General features: G+C 36.1%; 1 protein-coding gene and 1 pseudogene across 1 annotated transcript in view; one reads left to right on the forward strand and one right to left on the reverse strand.

Annotated features, from left to right (window-relative positions):
* The first annotated feature begins 5152 nt into the window (after positions 1-5152).
* LOC137408569 (uncharacterized) overlaps positions 5153-15750 on the forward strand; it is a 35399-nt gene continuing 24801 nt past the window's right edge. The window contains exons 1-5 of the mRNA XM_068095146.1: positions 5153-5829; positions 6357-6476; positions 8099-8259; positions 11285-11407; positions 11666-11768. Coding sequence (XP_067951247.1) covers positions 5205-5829; positions 6357-6476; positions 8099-8259; positions 11285-11407; positions 11666-11768 — 1132 coding nt within the window. The 5' untranslated portion in view covers positions 5153-5204. The remainder of the gene's footprint in view (positions 5830-6356; positions 6477-8098; positions 8260-11284; positions 11408-11665; positions 11769-15750) is intronic.
* Positions 12162-14351, reverse strand: LOC137408623 (piggyBac transposable element-derived protein 3-like; annotated as a pseudogene).

Raw genomic sequence — 15750 nt, forward strand, 5'->3', positions numbered from 1 at the left:
TCCCATGAAGGTCGAGTTAGCCGAGTTTCACTGTAGTTTAGTTAGAATGTTTGTTGCTTTCAACTTGTATGCTGTCAACTTTTTTAACTCTTTCGCTACCAAATTAATTTCTCTATCGGGACATTATCACATATTTGTCTAACAAAAGCGTATATAAATTGTCATAACCTTTGAACCACACGATCTATACAAAAATTTTTGATACCAAATTATTGAGCATAAAATTTTACATAAGCAGATGTCAAAAAATGCCACAAATGTGTCGCAGAATGAGCTCAGACACATTTTTGGTCTTTTTCGCTGCGACTGTAAACATGTCCTAGTCGGATGAGTGATCTATATTATCACAGCTCACGTCATCATTACTGTTAAAAATAAAATAGTCACTCTCGTTAGTACTATTGCTCAATAATAAGCACAAGAAGTCCATAGATCTAACATTAGTGAAACCTTCGTAGCTGTAATGCGTCTGACACGACTGGTTATTGGTAAGAACAAATTGTGATAAAAAATTAAGTTTTTGCCAAGCGAAACTATGCTCAGGGTGGGTTGTAAACATATTTTTACTGGCTCAACGCAGGCTGAAAATTGTTTCATTCAAGTTCAGATGCAATAGGCTAAGTAATTAACTACTCACTGACCAGGAATGTTTTGTTCGAAGCTTACTAAAGCCACACCATGCGGCTCTTGTCCAAACGCTTCGTTGAGCTGTACTGCGCGGCTCGTGGTAGCGAATGAGTTAACTTCCCTATGGTAGTGTGATAGCTCCATATTTCTATATTATTTCATGCATGATCTTTTTGTACTCTTCATCAATGGCAAGGCACTGCATTTATGTTTTTTTACATTTTTATTTGAAAAAAGTACTCTGACACAAAGTTATTACTTTTTACTCAGAAATGGTTGAGTACTTGAGATGCCAACAATTCGGCCATTTTTGGATGTACTGAAAACTTTCAAATTTTCTTTTGATATGTCAGATTAGTTGCAAAATGTTTGTTTTGTTATTTTTTCAGAGGATAAAGAGCAACAGGAGTCCGCTGATGACGAGATCGAGTATGAGGATTTTATCAAGGAGTTGACATCGAGCCAATTGGAGTCCGAGGCTCCACAGCCATTAAGCAATGAACTGGCTCCCAGCACTGCCTCGGTACCAACACAGAGTGTTGTTGATAATGGTTGGTGTGCTTTCTGCTACAATGCGCTTCCGGGTTACGATGTCTCTGTTATTCGATTTTTTTACCTTATGATTTTCCTGGAACACTGTTTTTTTGTCTCCGCCATTCTACATTTTTTGTCACCATACCAACAAATTTCTCTCGGCATCTCAAAATCAGTCGGTGTGCTGAATACGTGGAAGTGATGCGGATGCCGATATGCTATTTGCCAAAGTTCCTCTCACAACGCCTGAAAGAGATATGATGCTCGCTCTCTCTCTCAGTTCAGCGTTATAGTGAAAACAGAACCAGACTCAAATAGGTGATAAAGTTTTAGATGGTGACAAAGTTGAAGTTTAGTAAAATACATACTAAAACTTAGATTCAAGTATGTGTTTAGTAAATTTGTTCAAGTTAAATTCACTGTTTACGTTATACGTCTGTCTCGAAGATTAAACTTCTTACGGTACGTGCTACACGGGGTACATTGTAATGTTACGGTAGATTACTAAAGTTACTGTAGGTATTCTATGGATAATAAATGAAAGTATTATGTTGGCTGACTCAAACATGATAAAAGTGTGATCACCAAAAATTAACTTAGTTTCAGATAGCTGATTCTTAGCTTGTGCTGTGCTGTTTTTTTGTACAAGAGAAGTTTTTATCGTTTGTCTCCAATGCACATGTTAGCAATACAGTAAATGCTAATTGTTTTTAATATCACATAAACCCATTAATGATCTGTTTGTGAACCTTTTGTAACAACTGTCCTTTTTCTTGAACAGACACAGCGACTCTGGAAAAATTTTTCACGATAGTTCGTAAGGAGAAGACGATTACTAAAAGTCCTGATGTCTATACTCAACAGTGTTCTGCAGAGGTATTTACTACCGATAATCTTCTATTCTCTGTTATATAATAGTACAAGAGATCCTTTGATCTTGACTTGAAGAAAATGTTGATAAAGTATGCTTTTATAAAGGTTTAGTAGTAATTCCATAAAATTTTATGTAAATCTATAAATCTTAAAGTTTGGAGTCGTTTGGTGTCTGTCCAGCTATAGTGATCAAAATCTAGCAATGATCAATCTGTATCGCAGAAAATTTGATCTCAGAACCTCCCATTCACAAGGTGACAAGCTAACCCATTAAGCTACACCGGATGAAATGGATTCATTGGGCGATAGGAGTCATTATTTTGGGTTAAAATGTGCATAGTGACTTTGCGTTACGCGCAACATCACTAAAGCTTGCTCTCATGGCTCTTATTTGTAAGTTTGGCAATACAGATTGTAGCTTACTCAAGTTAGCCAATGACAACTATATCACCTGCCACTGTTTATAAGGTGGTTTTAAATACCTGTGCAACGCCGGGGATTCGGTTAGTAATCTTATAAAAAGAAACCTATATTTACCTTTAAAGAATAGAAAAAGCATAATATTATTATGCTTTATTATTCATCTTGAGGTGTTGACTGATGTTCTAAAAAAAGAATCAAGGAGATTGACCAACCAGAAGCTGAGATATAGCCAGCCAAACACAGGTCTACCAAAAACATAAGTGTTTTAGTAATCATCAATATATGACGTATGAAATCGACTTGTGTGCCATTGGTCAATTAAGCCAACTAATGCGCTCTCCTATAACAATCACGGCGTTTTAATTGGTTTAATCCCTGGAAGTATAGAACAATCAAATTGGGCCTAACAATCATCGCTCCTAGAATTCCGAACCAGTCCCTCTGACGTGTAGATTAGTTTTAGCATAAAATAATTACACGCATCTATTATTTCGCAACATTTCGCTATCTTGCTAGTTCAGCTCAGTTTTGTTGTTCTCCTACTTAGCTTCCCTATTCAGACTCATCTTTAGCGTTGTTCAGATTTTTTAACTATAGCTAATAAATGGAATCAATTAAATCAATCATCAATCTCGGTTATCATTTGGAATTTTCTACAAATTATATTAGTTACATCATTTATTCTATACGCAGTTATATTATTATTTTGTATAATATGCATTATGAATATTATATAAATCATAAAAATAATCATAGATAAGATAATAGATCAATAGAAAAATCAAAGCAAAAGTTATCGTTTTCTTTTCTTATAGCAAGAGCAGCACGGTCAAGTTAGTCTTTTTAATATTATGGCTGTAGTGAACTTCCAGTCTGTTAATAGTGACGATAATCATGAAAATCAACTGAATGCTGCAGTAGATACACAGTAGAAGAATGCTGCAGTAGATACACAGTAGAAAAATGATGAAGGAACAAAAAGTCCCATTCCTATTTCTTATTTTAAACAAACTGCAACTCGCGGATATCGCATATAGACTATACACGCGCCGTTCGTTGAACAGATGATCTTCGGAGCATATCCGTGGAGATCGAGTTAAAGTTTGAAGCACAATAGTCAAAATCTGCTCTTCTGCTTTGAAAAATCATGGCGAGGGGTTGTGGGCAAATGCTTTTACCACACAATGTTTGGATGATTTTCCTGAGAAACCAGAGCTAGTATGTAAATTATTTACTATCGCGAGAAGCGTTTCACATCTCGTAGCCAAAACAATCATTATACATAACGGCGGTAAGGGTGCGCAACTCCGGCACATGACCATTAAGTCGATTTTATACGTCAGTTTTCGGGATTTTCGAAGGGTTTTCCTCTGATTCTTTATTAGGTAGACCTGTGTTTGGCTGTCTATATCTCAGCTTCTAGTGGGTCAATCTCCTTGATTCTTTTTTTAGAACATCAGTCAACACCTCAAGATAACTATTAAAGCATAATAATATTATGCTTTCTCTATTCTTTAAACATTGAAAATATAAATTAAATATTCTATAAAAAAGCATTTAAACAATACTTTTCAATAGTATGGTGATTTAGTCTTTTATTCAGTCTTATGTATATTCAACATTAACAGAGGCAATATTCTATTTTACACATACTACATTATTTTTATCCAAATTGATTTAATTTTTTTACATAATTTATTATAGGTCTCGCGCACTAAATTGTATTGAGCATAAATCAAAACACTTTATAAAAACTCTGAAATCATTAAATTATCAATCATATTATTATTCATATTATTATTAATATGATATGTACATACCGTACAACCTTTATTTGATCACCACCTTTATGTGAACACCACCTCTAATAGAATTCCCCCTCTAATTGAACGCCACCTCTAATAGAATTCCACGTCTAATTGAACATCACCTCTAATAGAGAAGGATCGAAAAGTGCAGCGCCATCCTGTAATTGAATGCCACCTCAGTAATATAGAAACCGCAACCCATAATAGAAAGTGATCAGTAGAAGTATCCACAAAATAGTACTAATAATGACTTGGTTACATCAATAACAATTAATTTTAATTAATTTTTTAATTACATAATTAATTCTTCAATTAATTAAATTAATTAATTAAATCAATTAACTTAATTAATTCACAATTAATTATTTCCTTGTTGCCGTAGTGGTTGTCAGGATTTTAGTGATGGCGTATCTGTGAAGATCGATCATCACATTCATCAGAACTGCACTTTGATTCGAAGTCACCAAAGTCTAAATCTGTAAGTGTAATCACATTTCCACATATCTGGCACCTACAACACAACAGAGTAAGACATGGTGAATCTTTTGATACCAAATAACTGTAATGTGAATTTTGTTGCAAGTCAACCTTCAAGTAACTTCTGTTTAGTTGGACAACGGAAATGTGGGAAAATTCAACTTTTTAATAATTTGAAACTGAGACTAAGCTGAAACTTGGGTGTCGATGAATTAAAGTGATTATTCACAGGCAGCACTCTTACAGTCCGCCCGCGCAAAGAGGCATCCTCATAAAAAGCGCAAAAGACAGTTTCCTCTTCATACAGATGGCAGTTCCACAGATGACAATAATCCTCCACTATCAAAGAGTTCTGACAGAGCACTATGTGCCTTGACGCCACCATTTAATACTAAAAGTGACTCGGGTGAAACTGGGACATCAGAAGAGATCAAAAGAAAGAAATGTATAGGGATAGAGGGAATGCCAGCTAATGATTTGCCAACATTAGACCAGTATGTCTGTAGAAAAACCCATAGGAAGTTGGAGGGCACACACAATCGCAATACAGTCATGTTTTGTAAGAATGACAGTTCTTTACTGATATGCACAGAAGATGTCGAGGAAATCAGGCCCGTGTCAGCTGTGAGTTCTGATGTCCATTTGCGAACAGTCACAGGGCCATATAGTCACAGTCCTTGTAGCTCTAGTGCAAGCCCACATCAACCTCGTGTGTCTTTAAGGGACGTTAGGAGACGTCAAGGATTGTTGGCAAGAAAGGATTTAAAAGATACAAAAATAAAAACAAACACATCCAAAGAATCTTCTGCCTCAAAACAGGAAGTTGCGCAAACAATCGAGATAAAAGAAAATGGAGCAGGTTTAACACAAGTGATGAAAAAAGTAAAAAAGCGTGATAAAAAAGCCAAAAAGTATCTGAAGGAGGATACAAGCATATCTGAAGTTTTTTATAGTGACAATGTAGTAATGGAGAACAAAAGAAAGAAGACGAAGAAAAGGAGGGTGAAGGACAGAGGCACAAATGACATCTCAACAATAGACGTAGTGCGTTTGGAAAGTCTCTCAATGGATGAGGACCAACCCTCAGGTATAGTGTTTGTATATTTATTACTTTTAAACAGTCAATATTGATTTTGTTGTTTTTTGTACATATTCAACTATTATTTTATGTTTAAAAGTTTGCATTTGGGTCATTATAGTCTCTTACTAGCATTAAACTGACATTCTCTTACGGATGGCAACATGTGTTTGTTTTCTAGCCTGTTGGCAATCAGAGCGGTTTCCAAAACAAGTATGAAGGTTGCCATTTACTTAATCCTTCTTCTGTGACTTTATGTAAACCTTTATTTGATGTTTCCAGCATCTCTTGCTGCATTCTGCTGATTCTCCAGTCTTAAAATGTTTGAAATTTCAGTATCGTTGTTGTCTCTGCTTTATTAGACTGCTGGAATCGTCTAGAAATAGTCTGGATGCATATGTTCAGCAGATTTATCTCTATGTGTTGTGTTTATGTAAATCTATGTAATCTGTAGAAGTCACTCTACAATTGTTCACATACTATCCGTCAAGTAGTCCTGTGTGTCTACAGCGCTGTTGTAATAATAACTTTTATAGCGGAGCAAGGCTCACAGCTGTCAACACCTCTGAAGTCAAAGAGACGGCAAAAACTCCGCACTCCTAAACAAAAGAAGAAACCCAAACTTTCAGATGATGATGTCATTGTTGTGGCAGCAGGTAAGGTTTGAGTCATCAATGTCCTGTTAAACCAGTTTTAATATGCTATTGTATTAACTGTTTCAGTATCATCAGAATTGCTCCAAAAATTAAAGCAGCGTTTTTTGGATTTGTCTACACTTAAATTTTCTTTTTATATGAAAATTTTGAAGTTAACAAATTACGATATCCAACTCTGTTCCAGTCTACCAAATTGTTACTATAATAATAGCTGTGTCTGTCTGGCCAAAGCCATGGTTGATGGTTGGGAAAAATATTTCAGCCAACAGGATTTGATCTTGCAAATTTCTTCATTGGAGGCTTTCTTCATTGGAGGCCGGTGCTCTAACAATTACGCCACTCAAATTCTCACTGGCATTTCAGAATAATTGTATATATAGTTATTACATCTGGTGATCTCGCATGGCACAAGAGACTGTCAGGGTGCTAGTTAGATTTGATAATAGCTGACACCATTTTAAATATTGTGTAGTCGTAAAGTGCGGATAGTCCTTTAATCATAGCTTCTTCCAAGCAGCACGCAATTCACACGCAAATCTTAGCGAGTAGTAAATGTTTACAGGCTCCCGAGCGAGTTTTATGGCTGGTATTTATTACATAGAGGCGATTTTAGCCTCTTAACTTTCACATTGTCTATTGAATAGAGTTGACATAGAATAGGGTTAGTTGGAAGGACAACTGAATGAGTCTTTAGGATTTTCATGCCATAAAAATAAAAGTTGGCTGTAACACAAAAGTTTTCAATGTAATGATTAGTTTTATCTAGAATAATTTTGAAGCAATATATCTGAGTTTTGCTGTCATGAGATGCTTCTATAACCAGCCATTATAGTTCTATCTGCTAAGTTTAGTGTAGTCATACGTTGACATGGGAGCTTAATACGCTTTAAGACTAAGCTTGCATGTTAACGCAATATTTCGTATACAAAGTAACTAACATACAAGGGAATCCATTACAATCTGAAAAACTACTTAAAAACAGGATTATTATATTAGGATGAAAAACTTGTTTTATTGTTCTATGTCACCACCTATGCTCGAAAAATAAAACATACCATATTAGTGGCTATGGTCTACAATAAAATACAACTCTTTTATATACAGTAATATACTTTCAAGACAGATGTAGCAGCTTTATCTTCTGGTTTGGCACTTTCTGACTCACTTTTACTATCACTTTTAGCTGTCCTTGTTATCACATTACCAACTGATGTGGCAAAAAAGATCTAGTGATGCTGTTCTCGGAAGCGTTCTTTCACATACTTGGCCTCATTGAGGACTGTCACGTCTCGTATGCTTGTGTCTCAACTTTATTTGGTATCTCAAGGCACAAACTTACTAAATTTTTTGCTGTTACCTCAAATTTCTCATGTCAGGGCACTCGTATGTTGAGGTATGACTGTACTTTCAAAATTCGTTTTGACATATTCTTTTTCTTATTTCCATCGCCTCAATGCAACTGGGACTTGTCAATACTGAAGCCAGATACGACACAATCTATTATCAAACTAAAAACAAGGCTAAATAAATGGTTTAGGCAAACATCTCCCCAAGTTTTCAAGGTTTCTAAAAGACATACTTAGGAGCATCTTACAACACTAGCACTTGTCACTATTTGTCAGTGGATAGTCCGAAGACCACATTGAGAGAAGAAAGGTTGGCACGACTGCATGCCATGTCCACAGAAGATGATATTTCCAATTTGAAGCAGTCCAAGGCTACAGTTGTTCTCTCTCAAGCGGAGCAGTTCCCTAGGATTGGCCACATAACTCAATTGCTTCAGGTCAGACATGCCTTTTCTCTGTCGTGCGAATAAAAGTTTTAATAAAAAGCTGCTCTTTATGTTTACTACAAATCATACAGCAAAAAATCAAAGCGTTTTTAATTCTTAACATGTAGAGATGTCAGCATTGTTTACTAATATCGTTCAATTATTTTACTGTTATAAACTGACCGTGTAGTTAACGTCAGTTTCAACACTGTATGACGTTAGATATCAAATCTCATTCACTGCTTGCAATAGGCCATTATAAGTAGTCCTTGCTTACTGATGGACTCACTGACCAACTCGAGAGTACGATAGCTTGTCAAAGATTGTGATAATTGTCAAAAAGTATTTATGTACTAGCTGTGCTACCCGGCGTTGCCCTGGTAATAGAAAAGTCTTTGGTCAGAAAATTGATTTGTATTCAACATAAAACAACATTTACCATTCTAACTTTCAAACTACATATCATGAGATAAGTAGTTTGTGTAGTTTAAGTAAATTAAGAGAAAAATGAAAACAACTGTAAAGGTTTTAAAACTTTGTCAAACAACTGTAACTTTTAAGCTGTTAGCCTGGCATATCGCCAATGGAAAATTGCAGTAAGCTGCTAGGCTTCTAATGACGGTACTCAATGACATTGCGTCAGCATTGTTGTCCAGCTGCAGTTATTCTAATAATAGCTATAGCCGGAATGCGGACAGACATATGACATACACACGGACATACTTTGAGAAATATATATACACTAGCTGTACCACCCGGCGTTGCCCGTGTATTAGAAGAGTATTTGGACAGAAAATTGATTTGTATTTAATATATAACAACATTTGCCATTCTAACTTTTAAACTACATATCATGAGAAAAATAAAAACAACTGTAAAGTTTTAAAACTTTGTCAAACAACTGTACCTTTCAAGCTAGTACCCTGGCATATTGCCAATGGAAAATTCCACTAAGCTAATTAATAAGGTTAGGCTTCTAATGACGGTAAGTAAGCAATTTAGTAAGCCATAACTTTGAGTCTGCATTGTTGTCCAGCTCAGGTGTTCTAATATAGCTATAGCCGGAAAACCTACAGACGGATCCACAGACAGACTTTGAGAAATATATAGATAGATAGAAGATATATGTTACTCATGTACGCTAGCCATGACATCGTTTTTATGCACATGCGGGTGTTAGGTTAATATCTGCTGTAGGTAAAGCATAATAAAGAAATAACTATGGTACATACAAATCATAAATGAGAACAGAAATATGTAACATCTACCGCAAAGTACTCTATGGTAGTCTACCATTTGTCTGCATGCTCGTGCACAGACAAAAGCTAAATAAAAAAATAGTTAACATTTTTATGTACTTGTTAAAAGTTTACACTTATTATTAAAAAGCCAACATAAAGAGTAGAGCAAGAGAGAGGTGAAGAAGTACTGTGTAAATAGCCATTACCTAAGTAATACAGTAGCTTAGCCTACTACCAGCAAAGTGTTTATCAACAGAGAATCAAAGGTGTGGCTGAGCTTCGTTTATCCACAGAATTGCCTAATGACGGAGTCTTCAAAACGTAACCCCATCGTTAAAATAAGGTCAACTTGTACACGCGGCGGATGATCATATCTTGATGTATATCATTACAATCGTCAGGCTATTTGACAACACAAACATGTCACCGCTTCACTGTACTAAACTGAGGCTAAGGCAAACTTGCAGAATTGCATGAGACAGTGTTATGTGGACATGCTAAGTTATACACATCAACTGATAGAGTACTAATACAGCACGAGCTGCTCAGTGGTAAAACCTTCCTGCTGTTCATAACCTTTGTTAATCTCGGCACTCTAAGGTAACCAACCATTTTGATATGCTCGTGTCACTGATGGTTCTCCATGGCTTATACTTCATGACTTGTTGAGAATAATTTAAAAAATGTATTATTGTTGCATAATTCTAACACAGTCTTCTAAACAAAAGCAGTAGCTCATTAAATCTCTGAAAATCGTTAGGACTGTGAAATCTTTAACATAAGGTTTGGCCAATAAAATAATGGAAGCTCTAACAGGTGGTTGGGAACAACAACCATAGACTGGTTCACACTATATCGCCCTATGTGGGTGTTAATCACACGATACTCCGGTGATCATTTGTAATAACAATGTTCACACTATCAGAAATATATCCGCATTTATATCAGCGAAATTACAAACTTTAAACTTCAAACAAAAGTTACAAAGTCATGACTGCGAGCAGTGAAAGTAATCATATTTTACAATAACAATTAAGTACAGCTGTTTTGCTTGGAACATTGAATTTATCCGTGTTATGAAATTATTGTCATGCCTACAGCGGAGGTCTAAGCTACAGAGTCAGTTTTCATTTGACCCGTACAGCTTATGGTAGCCATTGTATTTGTGATACCTTTTAAAGCTTGTACACACAACATCGCCGTATGTCGGTGGTAATCACCCAATACTTCGGTGATCACCTGTGGTAACATCGCTCACACTATCACGAACCCATCCGGCTTACATCACTGAAATGTCCAGCGTAGCGTTCTCATTAAATGATGTGGTTGCGGAAATGATGAAATACAAGTCCTACAGGAGCTGTCAGAAAGGAAATTATGGATTGGGCAATCGGCAGCGACCGAAGTACACATTGTGCAGGCTGTCATGATTGCTCGGTGAACTATTGGGAAAGTTTGACAGCTGCAAACTTTCCCAATATAACTTTTTCATGAGACAGTTATATGCAAGTTTGACAGCTGCAAACTTTCCCAAAGTACCCGCATTGTCTTGACGATGCCTTCGGTTTACGGCACACAAACAATGAATAATCGCTGAGAGGACAACACCCACCTATGGCGATATAGTGTGAACCAGCCTTGTGTTAACAGCCATCTGTAGCATCATGGTGTGTGTTTGTTCTTCATGGAGGCATCCACTTGTATCTTAAACCTCACGCTAGTATCGTGCCACAATATAAATCCATTGTTGTCATATTCATTTGCTTATTGTTAACTTGACTTATCTATATTTGTAGACTGAGGAAGAGTGTGAATGCAGGTTAAAATTATTACCTGCTACTGCATTTGAAGACCCGGTATGTCGGACTACTGCCCTGGGGTTAAATATTGCTCGTGATGATGGCATGTTTCAAACTAAGGTGATTAATAAAAATTATTTTTAGATTATACTCTCTCGTTGCAAAAATAAACAATTCACCAGAATTTGAGTGTTTCAAAATTTGTGGTATAAGTCTAACAAATATGACAATAGCACTACGTATACATGGAAAATTGCTTACTAGTACACCCCCTTCATTAAACTGGGGCTTTCAGTTTTTAATCAGAGCTATAATTGGTACTTGCTGTCACTTGTCACGTGCAGACGGTATTTTACAGTCACTCATTACTTTTTACAGCAGAAGAGAGGCAAGTTAAAGGCTGCACGTGTCAAGAAAGAGCTGAAGAATCTGCAGAGTGTGCTGCCGCATTACCCTGTTGAGGTTGTGTACGACATACTGGGTAAGTTAAACTCACAGCGAACATGATCATATTGACAGCTTTCTCTTATCTTGCTCACAGCTTTACAAGGTCCTCTTGATGTTAGTATATATACATAGTATATACTAACATCAACACTGAGATGTTAGTATATCCCTTTGAGACCCAACAGATTTTGAGTGTATATTTTAAACTTGCAATTATGTTTCTATGACAAAATTGGACAGAATACCACATAAAACCAAGTTTTCTTTCTAAATGTATATTATCGGCAGCACTACTGACTGTCCCCTGTAGAGGACACTGGAACTCGGTGACTATAAAAGTGGTCTAAAACACTTGTTATAGATGCAACATTAAAACTAAGCATAAAGGCCTAAAGCAGCAATCAACCATTTAGAATTGTAAGCAAAGCTAGCAGGTACTGTTATCAAATAACATGAAGCAATTTCTGCTTGCATTGATACACAAAAAACATTGCATTTTGTGCAGCGTATGCTAGTTTTGTTCAAGCAACCTTCTCGTCTACAACGAGCACTATTATTCAGTTTCACTGCTTCTGGCAAATGTTTTGCTCCCTTTTCCCGATTGTACGCCATTGGAAGTGGAACTATTTTCTGGTAGTTTGTAGCTCGTCATCTATCGTGTAATCACTATCAGCTTCCTTTGCTGCTGATGCTATTATTTGTTCTCCCATAATGAAACGATAGTCAAATAACTGCATGAGTTTGTTTGACGAGTTGGATTGTCTCTGAGTAAGCCAGCAGTTGTTAACTGCTAAGTCTAGAAGATGATTTATCACGCGAATGGGCCATCGTTTTGATCTTGCTGTTACTCTGTGGTAAGAAATGGCTTGGTCACAAAGATCAACACCACCCATCGATAAATTGTATTTTTGAAAAACCGCTGGTCTGGGTACAGTAATGAATTGCTTTTTTTGCTTAAACCATCTTTTACAATCTTCAACAGGATGCAATCCATGCAAAGAAGACGCCTTTAAAATGCTTTTTCTGTCGAACCATTTTACGATGCTAATTGGTTCATTCCCTCTACTCACTGTAACAAATTGCTCCATTGTACCCCTTCCTTTTGATTTCATGACCTTGTCAGAAGAGAACTGCACTGGCACATATTTAGCACTTATCGTTCCAGTAAGAGAGATACTTTGCTTAGCTAAATGCTCAATCAGTGAAATTGTTGTAAAAAACCTGTCACAGAACACATGCTTGCCCGGCCCTAAATCGTTTGTTAAATGAAGCACCGCTCCTACTCCTTGCCCTCCTGATCCATCCTTTAACTTGAATTTAGCAAATGTTCCTTCTCCTTTATAAATTTCAAAATCATAAACTAGTCCACTTGAACCCGCCAAAACAAAGCTTTTAAACCTGTGGGGTTTGGTTTCCTTGGAACATACTGCCGTGCGGGATACCTGCCTGTGAACGAAATCATCTGCTCGTCAATGCTTAAGAAACTTTCTCGTGATAATTCAGTGCAGATCTTTCTGATATGCTCCACTAATGGTGTAACTTTCCACAACGTGTCCTCTTTTTTAGCTTTTTCACTTATGAGCACATTATCTACAACTTTCAAGTTGTTCTGTATCTTAAAAAAACGATTTCTAGTCATCGCATTTGCAACAATAGGCACTTTGGTTTTCTTCTCCCAATACATCCTGAGGCACTTCATGCCGATGCATCCGATTAACAGGCTGATCCCAAAAAATGTTTTGATCTCAGCAGGCGTCACCTTCAGAGATTTACCTGAATGCCGAGTATGATAGCAATTGGTTAAATCCGCCATTGACTCAAATGTTTTATTAGAAAAATACTTGCCAATGGCTTCTACTGGGTTTTCACAATCATCCATCTCAGCAGTTTGATGTAATACTTTGAACTTGCTGACAAAACTATCACTTTTGCGGAATGAGCATGCTTTTTTTTGAAGTTTTTTGCTCCTTTTTGATGGTGGTGGCTCAACATCATAATCTGATTCTTCGGAATGACTCAATAGGGATGCACTGCTAGGGTCATAATCTACATCTGCATCACTGTCATCTGAACATAAGTCTAGGTCAGAGTTGTCAAGTCGTTCTAATACATTAATGGCATCAATGTCAGTTAAATTTCCTGATGGTCTTTTCCTTGGTAGTCCTAAAATGAATAAAAACAAAAATGCTTCAGGTTTAACATTAATCCTAATAGTAAAGATAATCGAAATTTATTTTATTTCAGTATTTTTAATTATAGCTATTCAGCAAAATATTTAGTGGGAATTTGAAAGACTTTTTAGCTAGCATAAAATAAAAACTATTAAATAAGATGAAAAAGCTATTAGAAAGAAACATTCACCATAACTTTAAATTTATAGTTGATCTAATTCATAGGCATCAAAACCCAATGTCCCTTGTGAGGGACATTGAAAAATTATTTTCAATAAAAACAGTAGCAAAAACGTTTTTGAAAAGCTTTTTTGAGCTTGTGATAGAGGAATATGTTCACAACAACAATAACTAATCAAAACTTTTTAAACAATAGAAAAACTTAATTAATTGAAGAACTTACCTGAAGAAGTTGAAGCACATGGATCAGAACAGGAAGCAGCCATTTTGTTTTTGTTGTAGTTCTTTACTGAAGGAGGTAGCAAATATAAAATTGTGAGATAACAACTCACAATTTGTCCCTTAAATAGGAAATCTGGTTCTTAGTTTCTATAATTCATTTTTGTTGATGATACTGTATAGTTTATGACTGTCCTCTGAGGGGGACATAAGGACTCAAAGGGATATACATAGTATATACTAACATCTCAGTGTTTGTCTTTTTCTGCACCCTGTGTCCAGTTATAGCGATTAGAATCTTGCAATGAAAAATCCGTAACGCAGAGGATTTGATCTCCGAACCTCCCATTCACAAGGCGGCAAGCTAACCCATTAAGCCACACAGGATATAATAGATTCATTGGGCGAAATGAGTCATTATCTGGGTTAAAATACTCATAACAACTTTTTGTTACGCGCAACGCCACTAAAGATTGTCTCGTTTTAAACTTGTCTCACGGCTTATATTAGTAAGCTTAGCAACACGTATACTAGACTACTCGAATTAGCCATTGGCAACTACACTGCCCGAAGCAAGCAAAACGCCCTATCTGACAATTTTTTCAAAATTCACTTTTTTGTGCTCATATTCAAGTTAGGTTGAGGTCTAATATGTCCCGAAATTTCATACTTCTGAGACCACCAGAAATAGCACTTTTCACTATGTGCAAAACGCCCTATCCACATTTACCACACATAGAGTGGCAATCAAAACGCCCTATCTGCAGATAGGGTGTTTTGATTGGCCTGAACATACACAAAGTTGGGCATCAGCAGCATTATGTAATCACATAGTATATAAACAATGGGAAGCAAAACTGAAGCAGATATATTTTGTTGTTTCTAAGGTTGCTTATACAAACTAGTGCACTTCTAAGTTATCTATCCTATTGCTATATTTTTTATTATAATATCTTTATTATGACCAGATGATCTCTAAGTGACATAAGTCTAGATTCGAAAATCTGACTCTGAGATTTGATGAGAAATTTCTTTTAATTACATGTCCAAGGAAAAGTTTTGCTTTTTTAAAATACTGACATTATTGCACTCGATTGTTTGTTTGAAATTATTTTCAATAAAAGCATTTGATCATATTAAAACCACCATTTTACCTACTCCTTTCATTTCATAACATCAGGTTTGAATGAGACTTAGATCTTTGATCATCTCTTAACTTTTGAGCTGAAGGATGGCTATTACAGGGCTGGATCCCTGTGTTGGCTGGATGAGTAATAAGAATTAGCTATTAGCGATTCAATGTAGACGTAGTCGTTATTTGGAAATTGGTAAAAGTATTCATTACTTAAAAATTAGTAGAAATATTCGTTACTTAGAAATTGGTGGCTATTCCGGTCTATATTGCAATTCTTTCTTCTGATGGGAGATCCCATATTTTTAAAAACT

This window comes from Watersipora subatra, chromosome 11 (assembly GCF_963576615.1).
Source record: "Watersipora subatra chromosome 11, tzWatSuba1.1, whole genome shotgun sequence".
In the NCBI taxonomy this organism is placed as follows: domain Eukaryota; kingdom Metazoa; phylum Bryozoa; class Gymnolaemata; order Cheilostomatida; family Watersiporidae; genus Watersipora; species Watersipora subatra.